General features: G+C 50.3%; 1 protein-coding gene across 4 annotated transcripts in view; it reads right to left on the bottom strand.

Moving 5' to 3' along the window:
* LOC102576771 (copine-5) overlaps window positions 1-13433 on the bottom strand; it is a 151104-nt gene that overhangs the window by 77071 nt on the left and 60600 nt on the right. For all 4 annotated transcript variants that reach the window (XM_006260045.3, XM_059717115.1, XM_019492606.2 and 1 more), the window contains exons 4-6: window positions 11133-11236; window positions 9071-9110; window positions 7667-7743 (exon numbers count right to left, since the gene is read on the bottom strand). In XM_006260045.3, coding sequence (XP_006260107.1) covers window positions 7667-7743; window positions 9071-9110; window positions 11133-11236 — 221 coding nt within the window. The remainder of the gene's footprint in view (window positions 1-7666; window positions 7744-9070; window positions 9111-11132; window positions 11237-13433) is intronic.

Genomic DNA, 13433 nt, shown 5'->3' with positions numbered 1-13433 from the left:
CATCAACCCTTGCATCTGGGTTTAGTGAACAACTCACCACTTCCCAGCATGCCCTGGTCACTGCATGGGGCTGGCTCAACCCTGCGCTCCTGGGTGTGCCTTGCTGCTGCACAGAGGACCAGGTCCGTTCCCAGGGGCCGGCCTGACACTACTCAGAGCCCCTTCATCCTGCACAGATACTTGCACAGTCAGATTTCTTGCTTTTCCATGGCCACATGCCACAGAAATGACACTCATGCTCCTCAGCTCCCATGGCCAGTGGCAGTGAGGGGGAGCGTCCCCAGCAGAAGGCCTGGAGTAGGAGCCAAGACAGCACCTCTCCCTGGAGACTTGGAGAACATGCATTGTACAAGGCAGCTGTAAGCAAGGCTGCCGGCGGGCACCTACCTAGAGAACAGAAGCAGCTATTAATATGGGAGCCCTCAGCTTTATTGCCCATGTCCTGCTCTGCACTGACATCCAATCACCCACCCCTGTCTCTCACACATGCGTCTACAGGTCTGCTGGGAAACCTCGGGTAGATCCTTTGACTGGTTCCACAGTCCTGGCCAGGATCACACAGGCACTTCCAGCTCAGCAGATTATTGGTAGGGCAACTAAAAGAGCTCCTCAATTCTGCCTTAGCACAGGGAGCTGCTCTCCTTGAAGATCTCTGTGTATATGTCTACCTGACAATATCCAGCTGCCTTGGAGGCCTGGCCCCACCACTCCAGCCCCCTCCAGGAGCTGGGGGTGCTCAGCCTCTTTGCAAGATGAGCCTGCCTTGCTGTCAGCAGTTGATGCCTGAAATGTTGAGTCAAGACCCAGCAGCTCTGCAGAGTGCTATTAGTGTCAGAGAAATTAATCCTCCAAAGAGACTCCAGCAATACATGCAGAGAAAGAGAATCTGTCCAATCCAAAGTGTGTGTGTGTGAGAAAGAGAAACATTTACTGTAAGTTTATAAAGGAAGGGTTGTTAAATATAGAAGTTGGAAAGCAAAATAAATCCAAGGAGCTCTTGAATTAGCTCGCCTGGGTCTGGGGCTGCAGTGAACACACCATCTGTTAGAGAAGCATAGCTCTTCTGTTTGGGAACAGAAATACACAAAAGGAGAATTGCAGAATCTCAACTCGGTGCTCAACTGGTGAATTTAGCTCTGGTGCAAGATGCTGGAACCACAGCCTCTGCGGAGGGGCAGATGTGGGATGACATGGGCAGCAGCAAGGCAAGGCAAGGCAAGGCAAGGCAAGGCAAGGCAAGGCAAGCTGTTCCAAACACACTCCCTGCCACCGCTGTATCCCGTGCCTGTCCCAGATGGAATGAGAGGGGAGTCTGGTTTCCACAGGGGCTCTTCAGTGCCAGTGGTCATTTGCAAGCTGCAAACACCTGTGTGCCAGGAGCTGGCAAGAGGCCTGGCAAACTCATTTCATACAGGGGATGTCAGAGGCACCAGGGGATGGGAGCAACCTTCATTGCTTTGGATTGGAGCTGGGTTTGATGGCTAACTGACATCTGTTCCTACAAGCTCCTATCCCCCAAGCTGCCATGTTACCTGCATTGGGAGCCAAATGCTCATCCTTTGGGGTTGAAGGGAAGGAGTCAGAATGACCCCAAATATGTGAAGCAGCCATGCAGCTGGGTGCAGGGGCAGCCCCACCCTAGTACTGAGCCAGAGATAGGAACTTCACTGCACCAGGGGAAGAAGTGACTTGGGAACAAAGGCACAGGACTAACAGTCTCTGTAGGGGGAGAACAGTGACACAAGTGAGGTAGTAAGGTGCTGGGATACATGCAGCAGAGGGAATGAATGGGAGATACAGGGAAGCAGTCCAGACAGACAGAGGTGCGGAGAAGGCAGCTTTTGCATCCAGTGGGGAGGGGCAGAGAGGAAGCCAGTGCCAGGCCAAGGGACCCACGATCTGTGGGACTGGATGCAAAGAGGCTGTCATTTCTTGGAGACCTGAATGGGGCTTTGGACCAACCAGGCCTCTGGAGAATCCAGACCAGGCTTTACTCTGTGCTCAGGATGTTGGGAGCATGGCCAGCGCTGTGTGGATGCCCATGCAGCACAAAAATGATTAATGACAAGCTCCTGGTTCTTCATCTTAGGGCTCTGATTTACAAAGCTCACCAGGTAACCAAAGACAGAACAGGTGTTCAAAACAAGGAGGCCAATTATGTTCAGCAGCTTCACAGGGCCCTGCCATTCCCAGGCAGCTGCCCCCAAGAGCCATCAGCACAAACTAACTGCCTAGGAGACAAAGAGGAAAAGTAACCTCCGCTCAAGTGCTGTATCAGCAGCTCTGGAGTCAGTGCCTCTGAATCTCTCTGGCACCTGGAGGACACAGATCAATGGCTCAGGTTTTCATAAAGACTTGGGCTTTGTAGTTGAACATTAAAGACAGATGACACCTCCTGGAGATTCAAGCAGAGCATGAAATCCAGCTATGATTGCACCAGCACAGGGCACAGTCCCTGCTGTGATTAGGAGAGTCTGGATGGACATAGGTTTTGCCCAACCTAAGAGTAGATCTCATTAACTTGGATATGAATGTCTCCCTTGCTGCTTGGCTTGGCTCTGGGGGTGCTGGCTCCCCCAGAATGAAGGGAGGGAGAGGGCTTTGAATGCACCCTTCTGACAGTCCCACATTTCTGCAGCTCTGAGGGAGCTGTCCTGAGGATCTGATGCTGTATCTCAGGATGGAAAGGGGGCACAGGAGAAGTTTGGCTGTGAGAACACAGGCTGTTTTCTTGTGCTGTTGATGCTCTAGAGCTGGACTTAACTAATATGCTGTCCTGCCAGACTCAGACCCAGCACATGCACAGATAGACAGGTGGGTTCCCATGGGGATGGACAGCAGCTTCATCAGAGGTGTTGTTGGCTGGTTCTGTGCCCTGGACAATGGCAGCGTACAGGGAAGCAGCACTGGGTTGGCAGCAGCAGCAGCTGCTATTTTTGTGCCCCACAAATCAGTGCCTGTGTCTGGTTCCCTGCTCAACACCCCTTTAGTTATGCTACTGAACTTAACTACTGGCACTAGAAGAGCAGGAGCAAGTGGACGAACAGTGCTTCTTGGCAACAGCCCTCCAGAGCACCGCAGGAGCAGCACAGACATTCATCATCAGTGCTAGTGACAATCCTTCCAACCATGCTGTTACCAGAGGGAAGTCCTGGCACTATGAAAGGCAGAGAAAGGCAACCTGCAGCCAAGATCACAGCACTTGGGCCATGTAACCCTGCTGAGCAGGATCAATCTACGGCAGCTTTTTAAAATATATTTGTGGGGGAGAGAGAGATCCCAGTTTTTTACCATAAATAAGTAAAAAAAAATCAAAAAAAATCAATGCATGCCTCAGTCAAATAACACCCTACAAGCCATAGCAAAGGTTGTCTCTCACTGGGGTCTTTTCCCCTAAATACACTGTCCTCTTGTCACCACCAGGTCTGACCACAGCAATGAGGCCAAGCACTATTTGAGGTGTGAAGCCCACCCCCACCTTGGCTATATGAAAGACATCCAAAGGGCAGGGCTGGGGTGCCTGATGCAGGGGCTTGCTTAATCACTGTGCATCCTCAGTTTGACTCATGGCCAAGCAAAGGATTCCCTCTCCAAGGCTGCCAAGATGGCCTCTCCCATCAAGACAGCTACACTCAAATAGATGCATTTTCAAACCACTGTATCATACTCACCCTGCCTCCCTGCACAGCAATCCTGCCTCTGGGAACAGCAACGTCAGGACCAGGATTGCCCAGGAGGAGCTTGGTGCCTTTGCAGAGGTGACAACTTCTGGGGAGATCACAAGAATCTCCACTCCCCTATCGCAAGTCCAAGTGGCTCCTCTATGACTCAACAGGAGCTGCACATTGACTGCTGTGGGAGAAGGATCAGGCTCCAAGTGCATTCAAAACACATCCCCCACACAATGTGGGACCAGGTGGCCCAAACACTAGTCCCGGTTCTGCCCATCATCAACATCTTTGCTGCAGCACCATAGCAGGAGAATCAGAAGGCAGAGAATGATGGAGCCCTCCACCAGGTGAAGGGGGTGGTACTGGCAAACAGGAGAGGAGGATGCTAGAGTAAGGAGGGTCATTCTTGGTATGGCCACCATGGATTGGCGACAGGCCAAGGATGCCTAAGGTATTAGGTTCTTTTACCCCTCCTGGACGGGTACTGCCCTGTCAAGGACAGGCCAGCCCCAGCCAAACCTTTGCCCTTGCAGCTGGTCTGTTCTCTGTAGACAGTAGCAGCCTCATCCTGACATAGGTCTCAGTCCTAGTGCCAGCTGGGCAGGAGTTCAACCTCTGGCCACAGCTTTGCCACCCAAGGGCAGTATTCAGGAAGCAGCAGCAAGCACCCCACAGCCCCAGCACAACTCCAAGGTCCCCTTTCCTTCTGCACATACAATCAGCACCTGCCCTTAGCTGCCAGGATTTTTGCCTTAAGCTGTTTCACAGGCTTCCTGGAGAAGCCTGTGAAAATCACCCAAGTGTCGCTGTCACAGTGTGACTGGTCATCACTGACTTGATATATACACACGCGCGCACGTGCACACACATACACATGCATGCAGCCTCCTACCGTACAGCTGGGGTAATGGATTACACACGATGCCAGGGGAGCTGTGACATTCACTCATAGCAGCTCTGCCCACTCTACACGGGGCCAATTTACGTGCTCAGCAAGAGCGGATTTCACCCCACGCAGCAGATCAGCCCCAGGCAGCAGCTAAGTCACTCTGAATTTCACCCTAATGAACTAAATTGCTTTCTTGAAAACCCACAGTCCTTCCTGTAAATTGGATGGCAGACTCAGGGCTGGAGACTACTAACAATGCACACCATGGGGTCAATTATTATACCAGGCACTCTCTCTAGGGGACTGCCCCATATATGGATACTCACTGCTGCAGTCACACGGAGCAAGCAATCCAGAGCCTCTGGAGCAGGGTGGTAGTGGAGCAGTCTTTGCAGTAGTACCTGCCTCTGTGGCTGGTATAAAGGTGTATTCAGATGGGAACCAAGGCAGGACTTGTGATTCCTGCTCTGAAAGGTGACTTAAGGAACATGAGTCCCATCCCTGGCTTCCTGTGTGCCACTGGCTACATTTGTAAGCCTCAGTCTCCCCACCTGTACCACTGGCACTGAAACCCTTCTCATTAGTGTTCACAAGCTGGTGGGGGCCATGAACAGAGAAAGGCAGGAGTCTGACTGCTCTCAGAAGGAGCCTCAAGCCTCCACTTTCTTGGCCATGTCCTCCCACTGGACTAAATCCTGCATTCAGGCTGGCTGGGGATGCCACAGGCAGTTGGGATGTTAATCTCATTTGGTGAGAGCCTTGATTGCTCTGATTAAGCTTTGTAAAGGGTCCAGCTGGACTGCAAATAAAACCTTGTAATAGCAGCTATCCCTACTAATACATACATGCACATGCACACACATATACACACACACCACTGCACAAGCTCTTTACATACACTGGAAAACATGGATATTCTTGAACGCACATAACCAGATATTCCTGCTCTCACACAATCAAGTGCACACACACACAGGTATTTTCTCTCTCTCTCTCACACACACACACCCCCACGGTTTTTAGAAGACAAGCAGATTTTGGCATCCACTCTATTAATTAGGCTGATGGAGCCTCCATATGTCACAGGGAAACCTCAATTCTGAGGCTGATCTAACTCCACTCCCACTAGCAGAAGTGAAACTTGTCCCACTGAGAGCAGTTTGGACAGCTTGCCGGTAGCTTTGAAATGAGACCCAAAAAAATCCCTTGCCCCAGTGCATGACACCCATAAAACACAGGAGATCGGACTGGCTGTCTGTAGGCGCTGCCTCATTGTTAAGAGCGATAAATTAATATACAACTGGGCTGGTTTAACATGGCTCAGGATCTGGCCTGCTCCTGCTGAGATTTAGAAAGCCTCCATTGTCAGAATACACTCTTTTCCTCCTGGGATGAACAGGGACAGCCCTGATTCACATAAGCAGAGGTCCCAGTCGACCTGTGATGGACACGCAAAGCAGTAACAGCTCCACAGAGGCCTTTTCATCTTGGTCTGTCAATGGGAATTTGAATGCTCTACAGATGCTGTGCAGGGACTGAAAACCCCCTAGGAAAAAATGACTCTGTGTGCCTGACTTAGCTGATTAACTTGTAAGGGTGACCTGTAAGGGGGAAATGTGGCATTTCCTATCACAGGTAAAGATAGTCTGTGAAGTTTGCTTAAGGGTTTTTCCTCCTTGTTTTGAACATTAGAAATTCAGGTCTTGCCTACCACTATCCAACTCTTCCGAGGTGTCTATGGCTGCCTGACAACCTAGTTGTAAGACTGCAGCTCCCAGTGAAATGAAAGCTCTAAGAGAAGAAGGGATATTTGATCAGACTTCTTAAAACACTATTTCTGCAAACATGCATGTAATTTGGGAGAAAAGTTATCTTTGTTAAAGGCTTTGCACCTCTGCTCCTTTGATTTAGAATTTCCAATCCACATGTCTTCCAAAGAACCGCTGAGATAAATGGGGAAAAGCAAGACATGATGGCCCTGATTTTCAGAGATTAAAAACCCAGATTCACCAAATCAAATCCCTTCCAAGTTTTCTTTCTCCATCAGAAAGAAATACTAGAGAGCACATACCAAATTCTTTTCCTATGCCCATGGCTAAGCTGTTTTCAGGGTCTGGGGATGCCCAAGTAGTGTGTCTTTGTGACCCTTGGGGAATTATATCAACTGCAAATAGTTACCTATCTACTGAGCTATGGCTCCCATTATCTTGTACCAAAGCACATCAGTTTCTAATATGTTTATTTGCACAATGACCATATACCCCCAAAGAGACCTAAAATTTATACACAGGAACTTGAGTTACATCAAGGTTAAGTGATTTGCCAAAGACCACATAGGAGAGCTGTGGCAGAGCATGGAACTGAACTTGCCTCTCCTGGACATCAAACTGGTGCCCTGACTATGAGGACTACTTCCTGCCTGTGGTTCTTTTGGTGGGCACATGGAAGTGCAGTGCTCAGGTCTAGAGGCTGGATTCGGGGCTGCAGCAAGGGCAGTTGGGCAGTCCGGTTAGCAGGGTGTGAGTCTGCTTGTGTGATAGAGTAAGTGGTGGAGAAGAATGCAGTGAAGCTCACTTGGATTTACACCAGTGTAACAGTGCACAGCTTGGCCCTCAGTCAATAAGTGCTATTAGCTCCTGTAGCTCCACTGAGCTGAGCCAACAAAGCTCCATCACCACAGTGGAGAGGGAAAAAAAGAAACTTACTGACTCATAATTTATCATCTCCAAAATGTCAGTGAGCAAGAGGCAAGAAGGAAACCCAAGAGAAATGCAACAGCAGCCTGTTTTCCCCTCTCTGGCAGCACACAATGGCCATGAATCTCCTACTTGGTTCAGCGCCTACAGACCCATTCAGCTCTGGGCCTGATCCCCACAGCACTCACCCCAGCCAAATCTAGAGTCAACTCATTGCTCCCTTTTATTTCAACCTGTGTAAAGTCAAGAGATAGCTCTTTGGGTCCAGTTGCCACCTCACTCCCTTCCTGGTCAAACCCTGTAGCTGAAACCACGCAGATCCCAGGGGTCAGGAAGGCCAAACCCACCCGCCCATGCACTGATGGTACAACAATCGCATGACCCTTGCCCTGTGCAGTTCCATCACTCACGTCAGCGGCTTCTCCAGGCGGCTTCCCGAAGAGCCAACAATTTCTCCCAGCGTGCAGAACGCCTGACCCAGGAAATCCTGTTGGAGGAATTGACCAGGATGAATATCAAGTATCCAAATGATTTCTTTGCTCTCTGTTATAACCCAATCCACCTGAGGATCCGCCCTGAAGGTAGATGGTAATTCAATATACCCATGTTGGCTGCATTGTGTTAAAACTGAGCAAATCTATTAACTTGTATAAGAATCTTTCAGTTTTGCCTGGGTGGAGAGTTATCATTTGTTCCAATTGACAGGGCTTTTCATCATAAAATTCCAGCGTAGGACCAGTCATGGAAAGTTTGGGTATTTGGCTCCTAAAAAAACTGACTGTTTCCAATAAGAACTCTTTACTTTGAAAATTGTGACTTATCTACAGAAGTAACATGGAATCACTGCAGGGTATTATGGGGAGAAATAGGAAGTATAAGAAATCTTAGGAAGTCCCACCGCCCCCAGCATGTCAGCATCTCCTGTCCCACACAAAGATTATATCACAAAACACTAAGGCCAGGATTTCCCAATGCCATCACTAGCAATTGGGTGGACAAATCCTATCAGCTGCCATGAAACACTGTGTACACGTCCAGATAGGAGAGTCTCTAATCAAGCCTAGGTGGGAGCTCTCCTAGCGTGAGTCTGAATGACCTCACTAGCTCTATCAGCTCAACAGCTGAAGCAACCTTCTGGCTCCAAAGTCTTCCAGATGTTGGCACTTCTCTGGGATGAAGGATGAGGCGGTCTGTGAGACCTTTGCCCAGGTGGTGACAAGGGCAAACACAGCATGACTAGCTCCAGGCTGGCATAGCCTAAAGGAAGCCAAAGCCTGCCTCGGTATGGTCGCTCTTATACAATACCCCTAAGGAGACCCACCTCCATCCTAGGCCTCCTGGTTCATCCAAGGCATCAGTGTCCCCACTCCTAACCCACATAGAAAGTAAAAAGGGAATTTAGTCTCCATGACCCAGTCAACCCTCAGTCCCTCCACCAAGCTGAGAGTAAGGATAATAATCAGCATGGTGGCTCTGGTGATGAGGACACCTACCTGGCCTGCCTGTCTAGGCTGAGACCTATCAAATTCACTTCACACCAGAGTCATTGGACAACTCCCAGGCATGAAGCCTTGCATCACCATGATGCTGGAAATACTGGTGAAAGGAAGATGACACCATATCCCATTGCCAAACTCTCCTGCCATCACCACAGCAGGCTGCTGGCAGGTTGTGGAGCCAGTGTCACCACAGGTGGGCTCAGCAAGAAGTGCAAAGCAGCTGCTGTGTTCCCCAGTGAGGTAATGGGGTGGGCTGGTACAGGAGTACTTGGTACAGGAGTGGATCACTCTGGGGGGAGCAGGGAAGACACTCACATGCTTCGATAAGTCAGGACTTTTGGAATCCACATCATACCTGCAGAGAAGATAAAAGAGAAGTCATATTACACATTGCCCTGGTGCCTCCCGTCCAGGAGGTTCATGACATTCTTCATCACTGCCACATTGCACCTTCTGAGCCAGAGCGTGTCAGTCAACATGTGGCGCTGGGCTTACTGGCTAGGAGAGCAACACAATCTTATCTTTATAGGATCAAATATGGCCAGCTTGCAAGTAAAGAGATGGTCTCTGCACCTGCCACTCCTGAACACAAGCCCTCCTGGGCTCTGTCTTCCAGCACAATTCCTCCCTACCTCCCAGAGGTCCCGGTAGCCTCAGGCTAAGGTTTAGTCTGAAGATGATTTGACTCACATTAAAGGACTCTCCCTGTTTTATACAGGAAGTTTGAATGGTTATTAACTTGAATTAGCCATGACTGTCCCCAGGCAAAGTGTTAATTCAGATACTTTACAGGTACTTAACATGGGACAGAAGGGCTATCCCTTTGTAGGACCCCAAGATAAAAGGTTTTGCCTTGGGAAAAATCCAACATCTGTCAGTCTGGCTCATGCACTACCACCAGTATGATAAAGACTGTAGCACCTCATCTTGCCACATCAGACTCCTTTACAGCCTAGGACCCTCTATGGAATGGCACAAACAAAGCCGAAAGCAGAACGAGGGCTCCAAGTGGACCTTAAATAGCATCCGTTTCCACGGGATGCCAGCATCCTGCCTTGCGGTCAGACTGTATTTCAGGACTAACAGGAAGGAAGAGCAATTGAAACCTAATTTCAGGCCCAGAAGATGAAAGATCTGCTTGAGATATACACAGAGAAATGTTCCCCTCAAATAGAAAGCCAGCACAAGGCACAAGCATCACTAACATCTCCCAGGCAGTCAGACAGTGTTGTCCAAGCCCTTTCCTGGAGCTAGCCCCTCTACAGCTACTTGTATCATCCAAGGAGCAGATTGGTTGAGCCAAAAGGAGCGGAGCAAGACTGTGCAGATTTCCCTGCAGGAGCAGGGGCTGGAAAGCAGGGCAAGGGCAGCTCTGGTTAGTGCAATCAGAGGGCTAGACAGCAAGAGTATGAATGGGCTCTGAGCCACACCAAGTGCATGATCATAGCCTGTGACCTGTGTGACTGACGGGGACCTGGTCCTGTCCTGGGTGCTCAGCTCTGGGGGTTATTTAGATGATGTTAAAGGACTGTCACTGGACAAGATCATGCCTGGGCTGCCACCCCCCTGGAGCCAACCAAGCTCAAGCTGTCTGGAAGAGTGGGACTGAATCCATATTCCTGAATGTCTTTCCCCTGGGTCTTGGTGGAACACACTAGTTTGCTGTTGTAGGGTCTCACGAACCCTGGGGTGTGCTTACACCAGTGTGTTATTCTTGCAGGGCAGTGATTCTCAACAAGGGTACCTTGAGACCCTTTCAAAGGTGGCACGGGTTGCCACACAAAGTCAGTGCTGTCCAGTGTGCAAATATGATTTGCAAGATAAACCCAGAGTTTTCAAATCCATAGTGTTAAAACATGCTGACCTGTAGTGGGCTTCCTGAGTTATTTGCAACAGGAGAATTGCTTTAGTATTTTTCTGTAGTCAGAAACAGAGTGGCAGCTGAGAGCTGGCATTTTCTGAGAGGCCTTGACTCTATAGAGGGGCGCCTCCAGTCTAAAAAGGTTGAGAACCACTGTTGTAGGGTCTCTAACAAGCAAAAATGGTTGGCTATTCTCACTGGCTTGTTTGTGTGGGATACCTTAGAAACATGAGGTCTGTGAATTTAGCCCACACACCAGTCGGTGAATTAGTGGGGATGGGATTTCAAAGGGATCTAGGCTCCCCCACACTGACTATTCATGGGATTCAAGTGTTTTGTACCCTTTGGAAAACTCTAGCTAGGGTCTGCACATGAGCTGACATGTCCCAGGAGGATCTCTTTACCACGGACAAACATTGATTTGTTGTTGTAGGGTCTCTCCTGAGATGCAGCCTTTGCTCTTTTCCCTTAAAGGCCTCCCACTGTCGCCCCACAACCTGGGATCACATCACTCACAGATCGAAGCGCAGATTCTGTTTCTCTTCGAAGAAGTAATCCAGGATGAACTTGCGCACAAAGTCAGGGTTGAGGGTGTTGTCAATGACCTCAGTCCGGCCAAACTGCAAGGAGAGACAGAGAGAGCGAGACAGCAGTGAGCTGAAGCCAGAAGCCCTGGGATGGTACAGAAGGTAGCCTGGGAGATACCCGGAGCCTGGGAACCACCAGCTCTGGGCTTCCCTAGAACTGTGCTTTACCCTGGAGAGCTGAATTACTATTTCCTGTCCTATCACTAGGGAAGGCAGGCAGAAGGCAGGGCAGCGTGCTTCTCTGAACGAGTGAGTCTATAAGGTACCACCACTGCTGTGCCTCCTACTCCTCTCCCCTAATGATAGGACAGGAAATAACAATTCAGCAATCCTCATTGAAGCACAGTTCAGACTACCTTCAGACTCACACAGCTAACTACCTCTCTCTACACTCATAATTAGGGAAGCCAGTACGGATAGTAGATAAGCTGACAGCTCCAGCCCACCTTTTCAAGACGGAAGGAAAGACAAGAGCGAGAACGGAGAAGGGAAGAGTGGAATCAGGGGGATAGAGAAAGGGGGCAGATGCCTCTGTCTCTTAAGCTGCTAATTTCTTGCTCACACCAGCAGAGTTCTGGCAGAGGCGGCTGCCCTCGCACAAAGCCGGCACCAGGAGAGTTCACGAGGCCGCTGTGATTAAGCCCCAAGGCACGTCAATGACACCGCTGTTAATTACACGTCATGTGTGCCCCTGGGCAAGGAACCGCAGGGGGGAGACGCAAACCCTTCCTGCCAGGCACAAATTAGCGTCTTCTCGGGACTAAATTAAGCCAGTGACACAAGCACCAGGGTCACACATGTGTTTTACTAACGCTAACAGGGTTTTTGGTTTTTTTGCTGGAGGCACTTCCCTTGGGCCACAGAGGAGGGCTCCATACCAGGACCAATCCCAGAGAGAGTCCAGGCAAAGAGCCAGAGGGAGGGATTGCAAGGGGAAAGGACAGCAGGCCACGATGCTGAAACCAATGAATGCCAGAGCTGGCTAGAGATGCCAATGCTCTTCATTCCCGATGAACAGCCCCTGAGATCCCAGCCCTAGGGATCTCACACATTCAGATGTGTTGATGTCCCTCAATCCCCCACCTATAACGTCTGCCACTGCAGCCTGTGGCAACAGCATGGCATTGTGCATTGCTCTGGAAGCAGATAGGTGTCAGAGAGCCACTAGCGTCCAAGACCTTCAAACTCATTTCACATGGGATCTAAACTACAGCTCAGGCCAGTTCTCTGGAGGTGAAATGTAAGCAGCCCACTACCCTGCCAGCACTGCCCTCCACACATTCACATGCCCCCAGTGGCACGTGTTGGGGACACATGGCTTGTGTGAGATGATGAGTGGGATGGAGCAATACACTGAGACCCCTGGACTTGCAATGCAGTGTCACTGCTGAACAAGGCATCAGATGTGTAGGCTTTCTGCTCTCATTAGAAGCAGTATGTCAGGAGCCCTTCAGCTGCGATTGCGGCTTCATTGCGCTGCATGCCCTTAGACCAGGGGTGGGCAAAATGTGGTCGGCGGGCTGGATGTGGCCCACCAGGTCATACTATCCAGCCTGCAGGGCCTCTAAAAAATTTAGAAAATTAATATTAATCTGCCCCTGGCTGCCTGTCATGCGGCCCTCGATGGCTTGCCAAAACTCAGTAAGCAGCTCTCCGCCCAAAATAATTCCCCCCCCCCACCTTAGACCCTCCAGAGCAAGGTTGAGAAGTGAAACAGAGGCAGTGATTAGCGGCAGAGCCAGGAATGGACCCCAAGGATGTGTTCCTGTCCCCATTAAATCAATGAAAAATGCTCCCTTTGACTTCCAAAGAGCTGGGATTTTACCTTGCACTCTTGGACTCCCAGCCTAGTGGCTTGTAAACCACTCCAGGGCTGTCCAGCTGGTTGCCTACAGGTCACATGTGGCTTGAAAGTGGTTAACTCATGGCCCCCAGGCTCACAGTCCAGGTGCTGCTCCTGCCATCACTCTCTTGCTGCTGTCACCAGGGTCTCTGGGCTCCCCCTTGACCTTCTGCTTCCTACCCCCACCCCTGGGGGCAGGACAGGATGATGTGGTAGGGCCCACAGGGCTTGAGGGAGCCGGGAACCCCCACACAACACAGGACAGTGCTGCGGAGGGTTCCTGTGGTGGCACACAAAGGGAAGCCCACATGTCATGCACCCCAGGAAGGTGTACAGTCTGCAGCCACTCAGAAATTGGACAGCCCTGCACTGGACCATGCTGCCCCA

The sequence above is a fragment of the Alligator mississippiensis genome, chromosome 14, assembly GCF_030867095.1.
Source record: "Alligator mississippiensis isolate rAllMis1 chromosome 14, rAllMis1, whole genome shotgun sequence".
NCBI classification, from domain to species: Eukaryota; Metazoa; Chordata; order Crocodylia; family Alligatoridae; genus Alligator; species Alligator mississippiensis.
Note: the sequence above shows the minus strand (reverse complement) of the source record. Positions and strands in the feature narration are given on the sequence as shown.